General features: G+C 36.0%; 1 protein-coding gene and 1 pseudogene across 5 annotated transcripts in view; one reads left to right on the top strand and one right to left on the bottom strand.

Moving 5' to 3' along the window:
• Window positions 1–4,920, top strand: part of FAM184A (family with sequence similarity 184 member A) — a 189,048-nt gene extending 184,128 nt beyond the window's left edge. For all 5 annotated transcript variants that reach the window (XM_012805059.2, XM_012805056.1, XM_003781631.2 and 2 more), the window contains 2 exons: window positions 2,769–2,971; window positions 4,571–4,920. In XM_012805059.2, the coding sequence (XP_012660513.1) occupies window positions 2,769–2,971; window positions 4,571–4,652 (285 nt within the window). In that variant the 3' untranslated portion in view covers window positions 4,653–4,920. The remainder of the gene's footprint in view (window positions 1–2,768; window positions 2,972–4,570) is intronic.
• Window positions 4,921–14,864: 9,944 nt separating this feature from the next.
• The window catches only part of LOC100947704, a 4,028-nt pseudogene continuing 1,595 nt past the window's right edge, over window positions 14,865–17,297 (bottom strand).

Below are 17,297 nucleotides of genomic sequence, written 5' to 3'. Positions count from 1 at the left end.
GGGTTAGGTTGATCATGTTTTCTTTCTTTTTTTTTTCTGAGACAGAGTCTCACTATATTGCCCTTGGTAGAGTTCCGTGGCATCATAGCTCACAGCAACTTCAAACTCTTGTGCTTAAGTGATTCTTTTGTCTTAGCTTCCCAAGTAGCTGGGACTACAGGCACCTGCCACAACACCTGGCTTTTTTTTTTTTTTTTGCAGTTTTTGGCCGGGGCTGGGTTTGAACCCGCCACCTCCGGCATATGGGGCTGGTGCCCTACTCCCTTGAGCCGCCACAGGTGCCACCCACTCTAAAAGTGCACATGATTTATTCTTACACTTTGTCACTCTCTTAGGACAATTAGAAGATCCTTGAAATGGACATGTCTAATTCTTATACATCCTTGTACTCTATCTTCCCTTCTCATAGGTCTCATCATAGTGGATTGGGCATTATGGGTTTCAATAAATATTTGTTCAGCTAAAAAATTTCATCACATACTCTAAAAGCCACCACAAATTATTCTGTGAATAAAGCAAGTAATAAATAATAAATGATTATAGTTATCAGCTTTACCAGAATTATGAATCTTTTGCAAAATCAGTAGTTGAAAGAATGAAAGTGCCAGTGCCAAAGCTGTTTTTTAAATTCATATTTTATTATGTTCCACATTAGACTTAATTTGTATTAGGACCTTACCCAGAAATTTTGCTTTCAAAGCTTGTGAAACCTCTCTGCTAGGAACACTGAATTTATCCTTCCAATACCAGTTGACGTGCTCCTAACTGTAAACTTAAATGTTTTATAGACTACAGTGACTATAGTAGTTGGGCACATAGCTGTATTTCCACAGTCTTAAATACCACCGGGCACATAGGAAGCTCTCAATAAATATCGCCAAATCAGTGAATATAATTAGTTTTCATTTTTAAATTTACAATTTAGGATGAGATATGCTTTTAATTATAAAGCTTAACATTGAGTCTTATGAAAACAACATATATTAGAAATATTTTCATTTATTATTTATTTTATTATAATTAAATTTGGGGGCTACAAAACCATTTACTATAGAATTTTACCAGTGATACTTTTGATTTCTGAAAGTAGAAACCTTAGATAGGTATAATTATGCCCTCTGGTGACTAGAATAAGAAAATGCAAAAGATACATCTCTAAGAACTTTGAAAGGAAGGACTTTTGATTCCTAATAAAGATTTTACTTTTCACAAATGGTTCTGAAGAAGATAATCTTTCTCTCTTTTTCTGGTTATGCTGAAATAAGTTTCTTGCCAGCGATTCTTGTTATAGAATATGACTAAAGGAAAACGTCTGGATAGTGAGATAATTACTTTATAGGCAAAATTACATCTTGTATATTAATTGCATCATTTCCTAAACTCTGGAGTCATTATGCTACAAATTATTCCACAAATTTAATTACCATGTCTAATTAGAAAAAGATGAGAATATTCTAAATATCTTACAACATGTTAATTTTTATTCCTCATAGCAAAATTATGGTAATTCTAGAGGTGTGAATAAAATACTTTTGAGACTAAGTTAATGATTTGCAAGATGATAAATTTTTATAATCTGCAACTGTATGCCTTTTTCTAAGATAGGGTCTTGCTCTGTTCCCAGGGCTAGGGTGCAGTCGCAGGCATCATCCTAGCTCACTGCAGCCCATCACTATTGAGCAACTTCCCTGATTTCACTTTTCTTAAAGCATTCAACATGATCTTTCATTTTCCTTTTTGTTTTTGAGACAGGGTCTCACTCTGTCAGTTGGGCAAGAGTGCAGTGGTGTGATCATAGCTCACTGCAACCTCAAGCTCCCGGACTCAAGCAATCCTTCTGCCTCAGCCTCCCAAGAGACTGGGACTACAGGCATGTGCCACCATGCCCACCTAATTTTTCTGTTTTTTATAGAGTTGGATCTTACTCTTGCTCTGGTCTCAAACTACTGGCCTCAAGTGATCCTCCCACCTTGGCTTCCCAGAGTGTTGGGATTACAGGTGTGAGCACCACACCCAGCCTGTCTGCCTGTATTCACCTGTTAATTTTAAAGATGGATTAAAACAGTAAAAAAATTGATTACTGCTGTTTATATCCTTTAAAACTTAAAAAAATGAGCCAATTATCAATACTGTCAGTTAATTGGGAAGTTAGACTTAATTATGCCGATTTAATTTTCTCTCTTTAGAAAGATGTCACAGTGAATTTAAAACCAAATTATTTCTCTAAGTCAGCTATAGTTCTTAAGTAGAAATGTGAAATTTATTTCAACTATGTTGTCAAGCTTTTTCTCATTCCTTTTTTTTTTCCAGGCAAGAACTGCCTCCCTTTGACAGATGGTTAAATTTCATGGACCTCTCTTAAAATTATGTTTAACTTTACCCTTTCTCCTAAATTTAGCCTACACCCTCTTAACCTTGTGGTATCCACAAGAGCTGCTCTTTCCTGCTCTCTTTTCCCCTTTGTCCAAGAATACATCACTCTTTGGCACTCTGTACGTCCCTCCCCTCCCCATACACCACTCCTAAACACTTCTGCCTTGTTTTTTCTGTCCCAGTAGCATGTGTGTCTTTGAGGATTCCATGTAGATAAAGAACACCTCCAAGGATTCCCAGACCACAGTTTGGGTAACACCAGTTAATTTTTGACATCTTAATTTAACATAAAGCTTCCCAAATTTTCCCACGCCCAATTTTTATCTTCTCCTGTGCCTATTTTCTCATTTGTCCGTGTGCAGGGACTATCCTCACATGTATTATTTTTAATGCAGCAAAAGAAGAAGAATGATAAATCACCAACAAACAGGTTTGTGAGTGTTCCCAATCTAAGTGCTCTGGAATCTGGTGGAGTGGGCAATGGACATCCTAACCGCCTGGATCCCATTCCTAATTCTCCAGTCCACGATATTGAGTTCAACAGCAGCAAACCACTTCCACAGCCACTGCCACCCAAAGAGCCCAAGACATTTTTGAGGTGAGCCCCGTCTCACCAATGGTTTTTTCTTTTCTTTTTTAACTTGAGCAATTTACCTTCTTACCTTGCAGAAGTCCACTACTTTAAAAACCTAATGAAAGAAATATTACTGTGCAGTGTTTTCAAAATGTATTTATCACCTCTCTGAAGAACTCCCTGTTGACTTTGTTGAAAAAGATTTTTTTCTAGTTTCTTGTCATCGATTTTCTAAATGCTTGAAGAGGTGTAAATGTAATTTATATGCTTAGAATTTTAATATTTGTGGTAATTAGTTCATTTTTGGTATTGTCACCAATTTTTGATTAATAATCCATCTTTATTATAGAACTTTAAGGTATTTTAAGTGGTTTTTGTTTCTTACATATTTATCTTTCCCTTTTCTTGTTTACCAGGATTACTTATAAATACATATGCTTACTGCCAAAATAAAAGATATGTAAGCATTAGGAACTTAATAATATACTTAAGCAAACAACGAATTTAGAGAAAGTAAATAATTTTCAAAATTGACATTCCAATTTCAAGTGACCTCAGTGTTTTTGATTAAATGTCTTAACAAGTAAATTTTCAATTAAATGCATTGTTTAGCCAGTAAAGTCAGAAAATACTGTTGTTTTATGTTCACCCTACTATTAGATTTTTTGCTGTTTTAAATTTTTTTTTCTTATTCTCATTAGATCTTAGCAGTGCCACGAGTAATAGTCTTAGAAGTAGGCAGTTTTTATTTGGGGGGGTGGCTGAGTGATTAATGACATACTTAATGACTACTTTACATAGTAAAAAAATAGCAAGAATGAACAATAGTCAAATACACTTGTGAATGTGTCTCCTGCTAAATATTTTGTGTTGCTTATTTTCCCTTGTGCATGGGTATGTTCAGGTATCAGTAAGATGCATGTGCATGAGCTCAAGGAACATGACTACTGGAGTTTCCATTACACATTGTTGCGTGCCTTGTAATTTTCCCCAAAGACGGTAGGGATTCTTTTATTTTCTCAAGTAGCCCAAAGAATCTTTAGTTAAAATTAAGATAAGTACAAACTAAATAACTGTGAAGATAGGAAATTGGATTTTTAATGTACTCCTTTGCCTGGAGTATTGATCATGGAATTGTGATTATAGAATTGAAAGTTTAATATAAATATGCACATAGTTAAAAACATTATACCTTGAGTTAGTTACTTAATTTGGTTATATTTAAGGACACTCTATAAGAATCAAATGCTTGTGTCAGATTTTTGAAATTTTAATTAAAAGGGAGCAAAAGGTGCTGAAAGAGGAATATTATCTTATTCTCTTATTTTCCACAATTCCTACTAAGTTTTTTTTATTCAAAGAAGGTGACATTCTTTTTCCAAATTGTTTCTTATTTTCGTAATTGTTGTGATGTGGCTCTTACTTAGCTGACTCCATCTGAGCTGCTGATGCACTCTCATGCTTTCATGGAGTGGAGAACTGATTCTAGCAGAGAAGGGTAGCAAATCTTGAAAACATGGGGAGCCTAATGTGGTACTCTACAATGATGTTTTTTGTGTTTTTCCCTGAATTTTGCAAAACCACTTAATGCCGGGTTCCATGTCTCTCTTTTTATGAATTCAGTCCTCCTCAGAGTGAAGCTTCCCCCGTGGCTTCTCCAGATCCTCAGCGCCAGGAGTGGTTTGCCCGATACTTCACATTCTGAAAGAACTGTGTTGGCACAGCTCTGTGTGGACTGTTACTAAGAGCATGACTTTCTACAAAGCACCATGTGACAGGCGTTCCTAGTCAAACACTGTGAATGAGAAAGTATTTGTCTCTCCAATTTGAAAATGCACTGTTTATTTCCTGTGATAATTATTGGAATCGCTCTATAAGGTACTATATTATGTGTGTAATTATAACAGTTATTTTTATTTGAGATGGAAGAGTCTTTAACCTTTGTAATTACTGCATAATAAATTTTGTTAGAACAAACAGGAACTCTTTTCATTTTTTTCTAATAAGTTTGCTTTCGTTTTTAAATACTTTTTAATTCCAGGTAATAACTTGCCAACAAAAAAAGTTTTACTGCATTAGTAATCCTATTAAATCAAATTATTTGACTTCAATAATCGTAACAAAATCAGGATAGGGAAATATAAATTATTAACTTGTTCCCTTACAATATATAATTTTAACATTTTTTCTAAATTTACGATGTTAAAATGAAAGCACATGTGTTAATTGTGGACTTTCAAGTATATAAAATACTATTGACTTATAAAAGTTTTTTTATGCCAATAATTGAGATCTAAAACTTTTAGTACATTTAGTATCTATAATTAATGTTGTGTTTTATGGCCCAGAGTTACTGGGAAAAGAGTGAATTGTCAATGCTGTTTTGTCTTAAAAGCCAGTTTGTTGGTTTTCTGAGTAGGCAATTTAGTATTGATACATGAATCCAACTAATCACCATCACATGTTAATGAGACCTTTCATTTCTTTAAGCTTTGATCAGTCTTGGCAGTCAGAGGGAGTGCATCCAGTTCTAAGAGAACCAAACTTAGTTGATTGAACAAGGTAGATTTTTAGAAGAATCTGAGTGAACTGGATAAATGCAAATATGTTTTAAGTGGGAATAACCCAAATTCTAAAAAAGTAAATTTAAAGATGTTTATTCTGAGTCATATACATGCGACCCCAACCTGGGCAGCTAAACTCAACAAGTCTTGAGCAAGTGATCCCTGAAGTGGTGGTTGCATTACAGTTTGGTTTTATACATTTAGAAAGACAGGACTTGCTGGTAAAATGATAAATAAATGTATTGTTTTGTTCTGAAAAGGTGAAATGGTTGGATGTGAGGACTTAGAGGTTATAGGTGAGTTTAAAGATTTTTGATTTGTAATTGATTAAAGAAATAAAGCTTTATCTAAAGACTTGAAATGTTTCAAGATAAGGAAGTTTGCTGATCAAAGATTAGCCACAATATACAAACTCAAGTGTTCTGTTAACCAAATTGATGGTCTGCAGGTGACTTATATTGCCCTGCATGGGCTTATATTTCGTTAATAATTCAGTATCTTATTATCTGAAGTATCCCTTCCTTTCCTGGCCAGGAACTCAATTTAAGGCTTTTCTGGGGTTCCCTGGGCCAAGAGAGGGTCGTTCACTTGGCAGGAGAGAGAGAGTTAGGATTTCATTTTAGTTCATATATAAAATTATAATAATGTTAAACACAAACTTCTTCAGTAATTACTATGTATTAGGCACTGTGCTAAGGAGCAGTGTAAGGATTATTTAATCTTTATAAATCCTCAAGGAATAAATCATTACATGAGTATATAATTTGCCAACTCATGTAATGATACTCATTACATGAGTTGGCAAATTATCCTAAGAAGTTTTTTGGCGGAATATTTGCTTGACGTTGTTTTCCTTTAAGTAAAAGATTGAATTTTCTAATTTCAGAATATATGCTACTGAAACAAACACAAGATTGAATTTTCTAAGAAAAATGATTAGTTAGTGCTTATCCAAAAATAATTATTGTTATAAGCACATATTCTTGCACTAGTTAATACATATTTCATAATTTGGACATTTACCAAGGATCTGTGTATTAGCACTCGTGCAGGTGACTGTGCTAGCTATAAGCAAATGAAGATGGTGAACACCTGTCCTCAAGGGGCTGGACAACTGCTGACACAGTCCAGAACCGTGCTTTTCTTACAGCAATATTAGAAGATTTACAAGAGAAATTTATGGAGGATACAATGGGAGCAGAGAGGAGGGAGTAATTAGCTCAATGTGTTGAAAAGGAAAACGTGACATACAAGGAGTATCCAAATATAATATTGAAAGATGAGTGGTATTACCAGACAGACCAGGGCAGCCTCAAACTGCTGGGCTCAAGTGGTCCTCCTGTTTCAGCCTCCTGAGGAGCTAGGATTACAGGTGCACACCACCATGCCCAGCTCATCTTTAAATCTTTTTTGTAGAGACAGGGTCTTGCTAAAATGCCCAACAAAGACCTCAAGTGATCTTCCTGCCTCAGACTCTCAAAGTGCGGGGATTACAGACGTGAGCCACCATGCTGACCTGGCCCCACCACAGTTTTTGCATTTTTAATGGGAACGGAGATGAGGAGATAGATAGTAAATATAATGATTTGGTGGGAGCTGGTGATGTTTATACATGGAACAGAAAGATACCAAAGTATAGACAAAAGAAGAAGTTTCAGATAATGTTGGATTTAAAGTTTCTCTGGAATAATCAATAGATAGCTAAACACCAGGATCAGTAAGTGAGAGAAGAAAATCTGAGCTGAAGATATTTTGAAAATGTGGCATGAGAGAAGAAGCCACAGGTGTGGGTGAGAGCAACATGGAATGAGGTCTTGAATGAACTTTGGGAGACACCATCGTTGAAGGGGCAGGCAGGGCTTGAGTGAAAATGAGAAGCGGAGTTGTAGATTCAAGTTAAAAGCATGATGTTCCGGCAGAAGAAAGTTTCAAAGAGAGCAGCCAGCCAACAATATCAAGAGCTACAGGTATCAGGAAAGGGGGAAATGAAGTGTCTATTGCACTAACAATTACAAGACGGTCTTAGCAAGAGCAGACTCAGGTTAATGGTGGCAGCAAAAGCCAGACTCCAGGAAAGAAATAAATGGAATTTGAGGAAGTTGACGTGTAAGTAAAAACCTCTCTTTGAAGAAACTTAGCCATACTACGTACAGGGAAAGGGAAAGAGAAATTGAATGGTAAACTGGTGTTCAGGGTCAAGGTGGGTTTTGTTTGTGTCTTTAGGAGACTTTACATGTTTTTATGTTAGAGAAAGAGTTTAAAAGGACAGGCAGAACAACAGATATGCAAAAATTTTATAACCTTCAACTGTCATTGGGGTTATATATAATATTAAAGGGATGATCAAAGAAGGTATATATCGTTAAGATTGTGAAGAAAAATAAAGTTTTAGCAAGACGTTTATTTTGATATAAAAAGCCAGATGGATTTATTTATTTATTTATCAAAACAGTCTGACTGTGTCATCCTGGATAGAGTGCCATGGCATCACCACAGCTCACCTCACAGCAACCTCAAACTCTTGGGCTTGAGCAGTCTTCTTGGCTCAGCCTCCTCAGTAGCTAGGACTACAGGTACCCACCATGATGCCCAGCTAGTTTTCTGTTTTTAATAGAGACAGGTTCTCATTCTTGGCTCAGGCTGGTCTCAAACTCCTGACCTCAAAGGATCCACCACCTCAGCCTCCCAGAGTGTTAGGATTACAGGTGTGAGCCAGTGTGCCTAGCCTGGCTGAACTTTAATACCTCCAGTACGAAGAAGCTCCTGCCTGCAAGGCCCCCTAGCACTGGCTCTGCCATCAACAAATATCTTAACCTCTGCGACTCAATCTTCTGGACTGTCTAACAAAATGAGACCCTCTACTTTACCGTCCTTAAGGATAATATGAGATCTTTTATAAGGTCTTTAGAAAAGTATAAATTGCTATGAGTGAGAAAATAGTTGTCTTGGAAAGTAGAAGAACAAATACGTTAGAGAAATGGAAAAGGACCGTCAAGCAAGAACTGAGGTCAGAGACTACATATTCAAACCCATCAGCATGATTGTGGTTTGGGGCCATTTTCAGCTACTAGGGTGCAAAGTTGTAAACAGTGGATAGTTGGACTTAACCAGGATTAGGATGTTGTTAGGTAAGTAAAGTATTATACAACAGAAAGATGGATGTCAGAAAAGCAGAAGTTTTTTCAGAGAAATGATGATAAAAAGATATTAGTAATATCTGTTGACTGGGCTAGAGTGCAATGGCATCAACATAGCTCACTGCAACCTCAAACTCCTGGGCTTACTTAAGCCTTTTTTTTTTTTAATTAAATCATATCTGTGTACATTAATGCTATCATGGGGTACATAGTGCTGTTGCTATATACAATTTGAAATACTTTCATCCAACTGGCTATATAGCCTTCATGTCATTATCTTAGTTATTGTGTTAAGACATTTATATTCTACATTTAGAGAGATTCACATGTACCCTTATAGTATAAATTAAGCAAGCCTTGTTTGTTAGCCTCCCAAGTAGCTGAGACTGAAGGTACATGCCACCATACTCGGCTAATTTTTTAATAACTCTTTAAAGAGTTATTAAAAATTTTAACTAACTCATACCAAGATCTTATTGGTATGGCTGGTCTTGAACTCCTGCTCAAGCAATCCTCCCACCTTGGCCTCTCAAAGTACTAGGATTGCAAGCATGAGCCACCCAGCCGGTTTTTAATTTTAAAAATATAATTTTAATTTACTTTTATTAACAGTCAAAATCTGTTTGAAATAGCCAGGAAATAACCTTTTATGTATACGGTCAAGTAATTTTTGACAAGGGTGATAAGATTATTCAAATGGGAATAATTTTTGATAAATAGTGTTGGGAAAACTGGATATCCACATGTGAAAGAATGAAGTTGGACCTTTACTTTATATACAAAAATTAATTCAAAATGATTAGAGACCTGAACACAAGAGCTATAAAATTCTTAGAAGTAAACATGGGTTAAAACCCATGCGACATTGAATTTGGGAACAATTTGTTGGATCTGACACCAAAAGCACAGTCAACAAACAAAAAAAAATTGGTCTTTATAAAAATTTAAAATTCATCTGCATCAAAGGACAGTATCAGCAGAGTAAAAAGACAGCCTACAAAATGGGAAAATATTTGCGAAGCATATATTTGATAGGAGATTAACATGCAGAATATATAAAGATTTCTAAAACTTAGCAAAAAGAAACAATTTAAAAGTGCACAAAGGACTTGAACAACTTCTCTAAAGAAGATATACAAATAGCCAATAAGCTCATGAAAAAAAAAGTTCAACATCACTAGTTATTATGGAAACATAAGTCAAAAGCACAATGAGACATGATACTACTTTCCACCTATTAGGATGGCTTTTATAAAAAACAAAATAAAAAACAAGTAACAAGTGTTGCCAAGGATGTGGAGAAATTGGAGCCTTTGTGGGGATATTAAATGATGAAGTTACCGTGGAAAACAGTTTGGCAGCTCTTCAAAGAGCAGAACATAGAATTACCATATGATCCAGCTAATCTACTTATAGTTATACGCCCTAAAGCAGAATTGAAACAAAGACTCAGATACTTTTATACTAATCATTATTCACAGTGGCCCAAAGGTGGAAACAACACAACTATCAGTCAGCCTACAAATGGAAAAACAGAATGTGGTATATGCATATGTGGAATATTAGCCTTAAAAAGGAATGAAATTCTGAAACATGCTACAATATAGATGAACCTTGAAAACATTATGCTGATCGATATAAGATAACAGGACAAATATGATTCCACTTATGTGACGTACCTAGAATAGGCAAATTCTTAAAGACAGAAAGTAGAATAAACAAAGGGCTGAAGAGAGGATATAAGGGAGTTGTTTGACATTGAATTTGGGAATGATTAGTCGGATCTGTTTAATGGCTACAGAGTTTCTGTTTGGAATGATTTAAAAAGTTCTGGAGATGTATAGTTGTGATGGGGTTTGCACAACATTGTCTATGAACTTACTGTCACTGAATTGTATATTTAAAAATGGTTAAAATGGTAAATTTTATGTAATGTATATTTTACCACAATAAAAACAAAAGGACTTAAGTAGTGGAGTGACCCTGCATTGGTTTCTGAATAAACAATATGTAAATTATATTATAAATTGTTATACTTATAAATTATTTAAGTTGAAACACTGCTAAGATACATTCCTTTTGCTTTTTTCCTGATGCCATTTTCTGTGTGAATGTTCTACTGTTTGATACCTCAGTGTATTTTAAATTAAGTCCTCATATCTGAATAAAAAATGTTTGGAAGGTATAGTCAGAGAGATAGAGAACAGTGGCTTTGGGATTACCTCAGATGCCAGGAGAATGCCACGTACACACCAACTTAGGGCTTCCATCTTTAGCACTGCCAACGTATTTATTTACCCTTCTTATGTCTGAGCATTTTAGGTTTGTGCCTCAAGGACACAGTTGTCCCCTAATGAACTCACTTGTCCCCTCCTCTGTGAAGGGTTTTTTCATTCCTTCACACTGAATTAGAGTATTTCCTTCCTAGGTACACTCACTTACTTTACAAACATTCATTTATTCAACAAATACTAAATGCCAGGCATTATTTAAGGTAATGCTGGAAGGAACATAGATATCATTGAACAAAATACCAGTGTATTCTTGTCCTCATGAAACTTAGACTAGAAGCAAGTGAAATAAACAACATAATACACTGAATATTGGAAAGTGCTAAGTACTGTTGGAAAAAGAAACACGTGGTCGGATGGGCTGGGCTGGACACGATGCGGTATAAATAGCGTGCTCTGGGTTGGCCTCGTTAAAAAGTAATATAGGAGCAAAGCCTTGTTTTTTGTCTCCGCAAATGGTCTTGAAGTCAATTACCTTACAATTTATCTCTTAGCTTTCTGTACTAGTACAATGCCTGAGTGCTACCAAGTTTTGGACGAATTGAATGAAATAGGCCTGTAAGAGAGACACTAACGCCATGTGTATGTGTCCATGGTTGGTGCACATGTGTGTTGTACATACACCATACATAAATTCTTTTAAACTTTAAATTCATTGCCATTTATATGTATACACATACACATTAAGATTATAGATACACCTACTTCATTCAGAAAGGATTAGAAGGGAATAGAAAGACAATAAAAATGTATATTTTTATTGAAGCTCCTAATTAGATCATTGTGGAAAGTCAGGACTGATGGAAAGAAGACAAATAGGTCGTGGAAGGCCATGGAAGGCCGACACACCACGGCTTCCAGTTGCATGTTTGCCCTGAGAGGGTCTCTGAGCTAGGGTGGAAGATGGATGGTACATGGCTCTTACTACCAGAAAAGAGGAAGAATTCTCAGGAGAAAAAGCATTCTTCATCCTGAATTCTAAAAGGAATTCCTCATACAGAACTTTTTTGTAGGTGATATCTAGACAATTTCGTGATTGGTGTTCTCCATTATTTTTACAGTAAAAACAGGTAAATTTTGCAAAGCTCTTTCCTTGAAGTAATATTTGATAAAAGGGGAAGTCGAGCCCATGAACACTCAGAAGGTTTAATAGTGCCAGGCTACTAAGTAGTATCTATCTAGTGGTGTAACTTGATCCAAGAACAGACCTGAGGATGAAGGTGTGAAAAGTCCCTTGAAAATATCCAATAAAATAAAAAAAAAAAAAAAAAAAAGAAAAGTCCCTTGAGTAAGCGTCCTTAACATTCGAGGCTTTTGGCTAGCAGTTAGAGGTTGCAATCTGGGAAGTCATTAATGATAATGTCTGTACTGTTGCTATTTTATAATTCTGATGATAGAACCATATGTTCTGGAAATAGTAGAAGTGACATCAAGTTAGGAAATCTAAGATAACCTATGTTACAGCCATCTCCCCTGACCATTTCAAGCATTACAAATGCTTTTTTCAGAAAGCTCCTTCTAATTGAATCTATTTTAGTTTTAAAAATCATTCCTTACTGGATTTCCAGAGCTCTGTGTCATAAAACATAGCAGAAACAATGTTGGCTGGACCATTTTCAAAGCAGCCATTGGTATCATCCACCATGGCCAAAGAATAGCCTAGTATATGCTCTGGAAGCTTCTGTTCGGAGCTATGTGACTTCCTGGTGTGTGACTTTGCTGCAAAATGTCCTTCCAGAAAACTAAAATTAAATTTGCTGTGTGCCAGTTACAAACATTACATATTGTGGACAGATCACTGATTTCATTTTTCATTTAATAACTTTATTGAATAACTATTATGTACCAGTTATTGTTCAAAACACATTTGTAGGCTGGGCTTGGTGGCATGTGCCTATGGTCTCAGCTAATCAGGAGGCTGAGGCAAGAGGATCATTTGAGTTCTAAGTTACAGTTATCTATGATTATGTACTGCACTACAGCTTGAGTGACAGAGCCAGACTATCCCTTAGAAAAAAAAGAAAAAGAAAAACAAATTTGTAGTTGATGTGGAACCATTTTTTTCTGCTAATAATTTAAAAATAGGACCACAATTCATGTTGAAAGAATATTATCAGAAAATAGGGGAAATTCATCCTCCTTTTGACTGTGATTGAGTGACAGCGGGGCATGCATCAGATGTGATATCCACCCACAAAGATCAGTCTAGCAATTGTAAGAGGCTTAAAACTGCTCTCGTGGGCCCTGCACAGTGGTACGAGCCTGTAATCCCAGTACCTGGGTAATCTGAGGTAGGAAGATTGCTTGAGGCCAGGAGTTCAAGACTAGCCTGGGCAACATAGCAAGATACCCTTCTCTACCTCTCTACCAAAAAAAAAAAGGCATTTTAGTAATAAAAACATTTGTTCTGTAATTTGCTCAATTTCAGGTATTCAATAAAATGAGTTATGCAAGAGAAATCCCAGTATTAGGTAGGTATGTAGACACTGCAAAATTACAGGCACCTGAGGCTCCTGGGGCCAGCCAATGAGTCATTGACACCTGTGTTCTCTCCACACACTCCCCCTACAAAAACTCCTTGATCCACAGGATTGGTCCCTGGCAGTCATGTTTTAACACTAAGACCTGGCTGTAGATAATCAGACCAAAGATCAGCACTGAGTAGAATGCCATAGCGTCATCGCGCACAGCAACCTCAAGTGATCCTCTTGCCTCAGCCTCCCAAGTACCCGGGACAAGTTGCGCCTGCCATAACACCCAGCTAGCTTTTCTGTCTCACTCTTGAGAGCCATCTCGCTCTTGCTCAGGCTGGTCTTGAGCTCCTTAGCTCAAGTAATCCACCAGCCTCAGCCTCCCAGAGTGCTAGGATTACAGGTACAAGCCACTACTATAAAAAAATTGTAAATACACAACTAAAAATTTCCAGAAATAAAACAAAACAAATGATTAAAAACTACATAATTAACATTATGAAAGATTAAGTGGTAGACAAATGTGTTGAGACATAAAGGGAAGTATATTTTATCTTTTTCTAATTGTAAAAATAAACATTTATTACAAATTTCAGAAAAACATGCCTTTTAAAACAATTTTTGACAACAGGCTGTCAGCAAAAAATGTGATTAGGGAAGAATATTAGTTAACATGTGATAGTATACTCACCTCTTCAATCATACCACTGGTTATTTTGGAAAATGTAGTAATGTTAGCTCTAAGAACTTTAGACATAGCTGTATGTTTGTGGCATGATTTGCCTTTCATGTTTTATTGATTTCCAAGTTTAAAAGTATAAGCACAAAGGATGCTATTTTATAATGAATAACATGCACATTCTAAGAAAATTCTTCTCTTTTAGTGAAGTCTATGGACTCTTCCTTTCTGGTTCTACGTTACTTTATGTTATTATTGTTATAAAGTTTCTATTATTGAATATTTAAACCCTCAGGACACAATTATCCTTAAATTTTTCTAAAGAAAAGATATCCCTCCAAATTTTTTCAACATTGCATTTTTGGCCCCTTTTCTGAAAAAGGATAGAGCTTAAGTTTAATTAATATTAAATTTTTTTAATGTGCAAAAATCTAACTGCTTTTTAAAACAAATATAAGGAATGAAAATATGGTACTATTCCAATAATCGAATGGCAATAAAGATGGCACAGTAGAAAGATTTAAGCAAATCTTAAATACAACAAACTTGTAATTAGAACACAATGCTATGATTTGATTTTAGTGCGAAAAAAGAAGCTTAATTTGGTATAAAAGAAACCAAATATTGTACTATATTGAATACTAAGCTAAGTAACCACAATTAATCTTACAAATTCTCTAATTTCATAAGGACTTTTGAATAGCTAAATTTAAGCCTCATTTTTTAAACTAAATGCCTATTCAACAAATTGGAATAAACGCATTTATGCAAATTTACATTCTAGAATAACAGAAAAAGGAGACATTGTTTAAAGATGAATTAGAAAGTTCTATTCTTTTTTTTCTTCATGAGTGTGATCAGGTTGCAAAGGACATAATTTTCTCTTTGCTTTTCCTGAGCCACTGAATCCTTCCTTTTCAAAAATCTGATTCTCTTTTTCAGAATCTTTAGAGGACAGCCTGAAGAATTCTCCAATTTGTTTTTGCCATGTGGGAGTTGGGCGCACACAAACTGGATTCTCTACTGCATACGTATTTTCAGCTTTCCTTAATGAAAGTGATGAATAATTAGTGTGTGTGTGTGTGTGTGTGTGTGTGTTTGTGTAGCAGGGGACCAACTACCTTCCTGGGGGCTCAAGAAGCCACCACTTTTCTGTAGGTGCCCAGGACGCTGCTTTAATCCACTCCATGTTCAAAAGGGAGGAGACAAAGAGTAACAAACTGGCTTCCCAGCTGAGAATGATTTCCTGGACGAGGAACTAAGACAATGTATTTTAAAAGACCCAAATATAACTTCTAGAGATGAAAACTATAATGGCTGAGATGTAAAAAACGTTGGATAGGGCTCAGCACCTGTAGCACAAGTGGCTAGGGTGTCAGCCACATACACCGGAGCTGGTGGGTTTGAACCCAGCCCATGCCCGCCAAACAACAATAACAGCTGCAACCAGTAAATAGCTGGGCGTTGTGGCAAGTGCCTGTGGTCCCAGCTACTTGGGAGGTTGAGGCAAGAGAACTGCTTAAGCCCAAGAGTTGGAGGTTGCTGTGAGCTGTGATACCACAGGACTCTACCCAGGGCAACAGCTTGAGACTCTGTCTCAAAAAAAAAAAAAAAAGTTGGATAGAATTGACAGCAGATTAGATATTACAGAAGATTAGTAAACTTGTAGGCACAGAAATATAGAGGAGAAGAAAAGAGTCCAAAAATTTCAACAGAGTATTAATAAGTTCTATAGGACTATGTCAAGTAGCCTAATATATATACAATGCGTGTCCCCAAAGGAGCAGGGTTGAAGAAAGATTAAAAAAACTTTAAGAAATAAAAGTCAAAATAGTTTTCAAATTTGATGAAAACTATAATGTGACAGACTAAAAAAATTCAAGTATAAGAAGTATGAAAAAAATACATCAAGTCAAATCATAAACTGTTCAAACAGGCGATAAAGAGAAAATGTTCAAAGGAACTGGTGGGGAAGATGATCTATACAGACAAACCAAGATAAAAATAACAGATTTCTCATTGGAAACAGTAAAAGAAAGAAGAAAGTGGACCAATATCTTTAATATACTGAAGAAAGAAAACAGCCCTGTCAACCTACAATTTTTGTGGCCAGTAAAAATATCTTTTTGTTTTTTTTGAGACAGAGTCTTACTCTGTCGCCCTGGTACAGTGCCATAGTTTTTGCTCAGGCTGGTCTTAAACTCCTAAGCTCAAAGGATCTACCCACCTCAGCCTCCCAGCATGCTAAGGTTCCAGGCATCAACTACTACACCCGGCTACCCGTAAAAATATTGAATACTAAGCTAAGTAACCATACTTAATCTTACAAATTCTCTAATTTCATAAGGACTTTTGAATAGCTAAATTTAAGCCTTTTTTTTTTTTTTTTTTTGCAGTTTTTGGCCAGGGCTGGGTTTGAACCCACCAACTCCGGCATACGGGGCCAGCACCCTACTCCTTTGAGCCACAGGTGCCACCCTTAAGCCTCATTTTTTAAACTAAAGCCTATTCAACAAAGCTAATTGGAACAAACACATTTATGCAAATATACATTCTAGAATAACAGTAAAAAGGAGACATTGTTTAAAGATGAATTAGAAAGTTCTATTCTTTTTTTTTTTTTTTCCCACACTGTAAGCAAAGTTAATGAAAAATCTTTAGGCAGCAAGAAAAACTGTATCAAGAAATGTTACATAACATTTATAGTATAGCAGCCCTTAAAAGTAGCATATGATAAATTAAAGACTTAGTGGCGCTAAAGTAGCCACTAAAATAACAAAGAATTATAGCCAATAAGCCAACAATGAGATAAAATAGAATCATAAAAAGTATTCAATCCAAAAGAAAGCAAAAAGATGGAAAAGGGAACACAGGAGAGATGAGACATACAAAAAACAAAAAGCAAGATGATTGACTTTAACCTAATCCCAGCAATGACCACATTAAAATGGTCTAACCATGCCAATGAAAGAAAGAGATTGTCCAGTGGAATAAACAAAGCAAGATCCAACTGTATGCTGCCTTTAAGAGACACCTAAAGGGCTCGGCGCCTATAGCTCAACCGGCTAAGGCGCCAGCCACGTACACCTAAGGTGGCAGGTTCGAATCCCCAGCCCGGACCCACCAAACAACAATGACGGCTGCAACCAAAAAATAGCGAGGCATTGTGGCGGGCACCTGTGGTCCTAGCTACTTGGGAGGTGGAGGC

The sequence above is a fragment of the Otolemur garnettii genome, unplaced genomic scaffold (assembly GCF_000181295.1).
Source record: "Otolemur garnettii isolate 467f Iridium unplaced genomic scaffold, OtoGar3 scaffold00002, whole genome shotgun sequence".
Lineage (NCBI taxonomy): Eukaryota > Metazoa > Chordata > Mammalia > Primates > Galagidae > Otolemur > Otolemur garnettii.
This window is presented reverse-complemented; position numbering and strand designations above follow the sequence as displayed.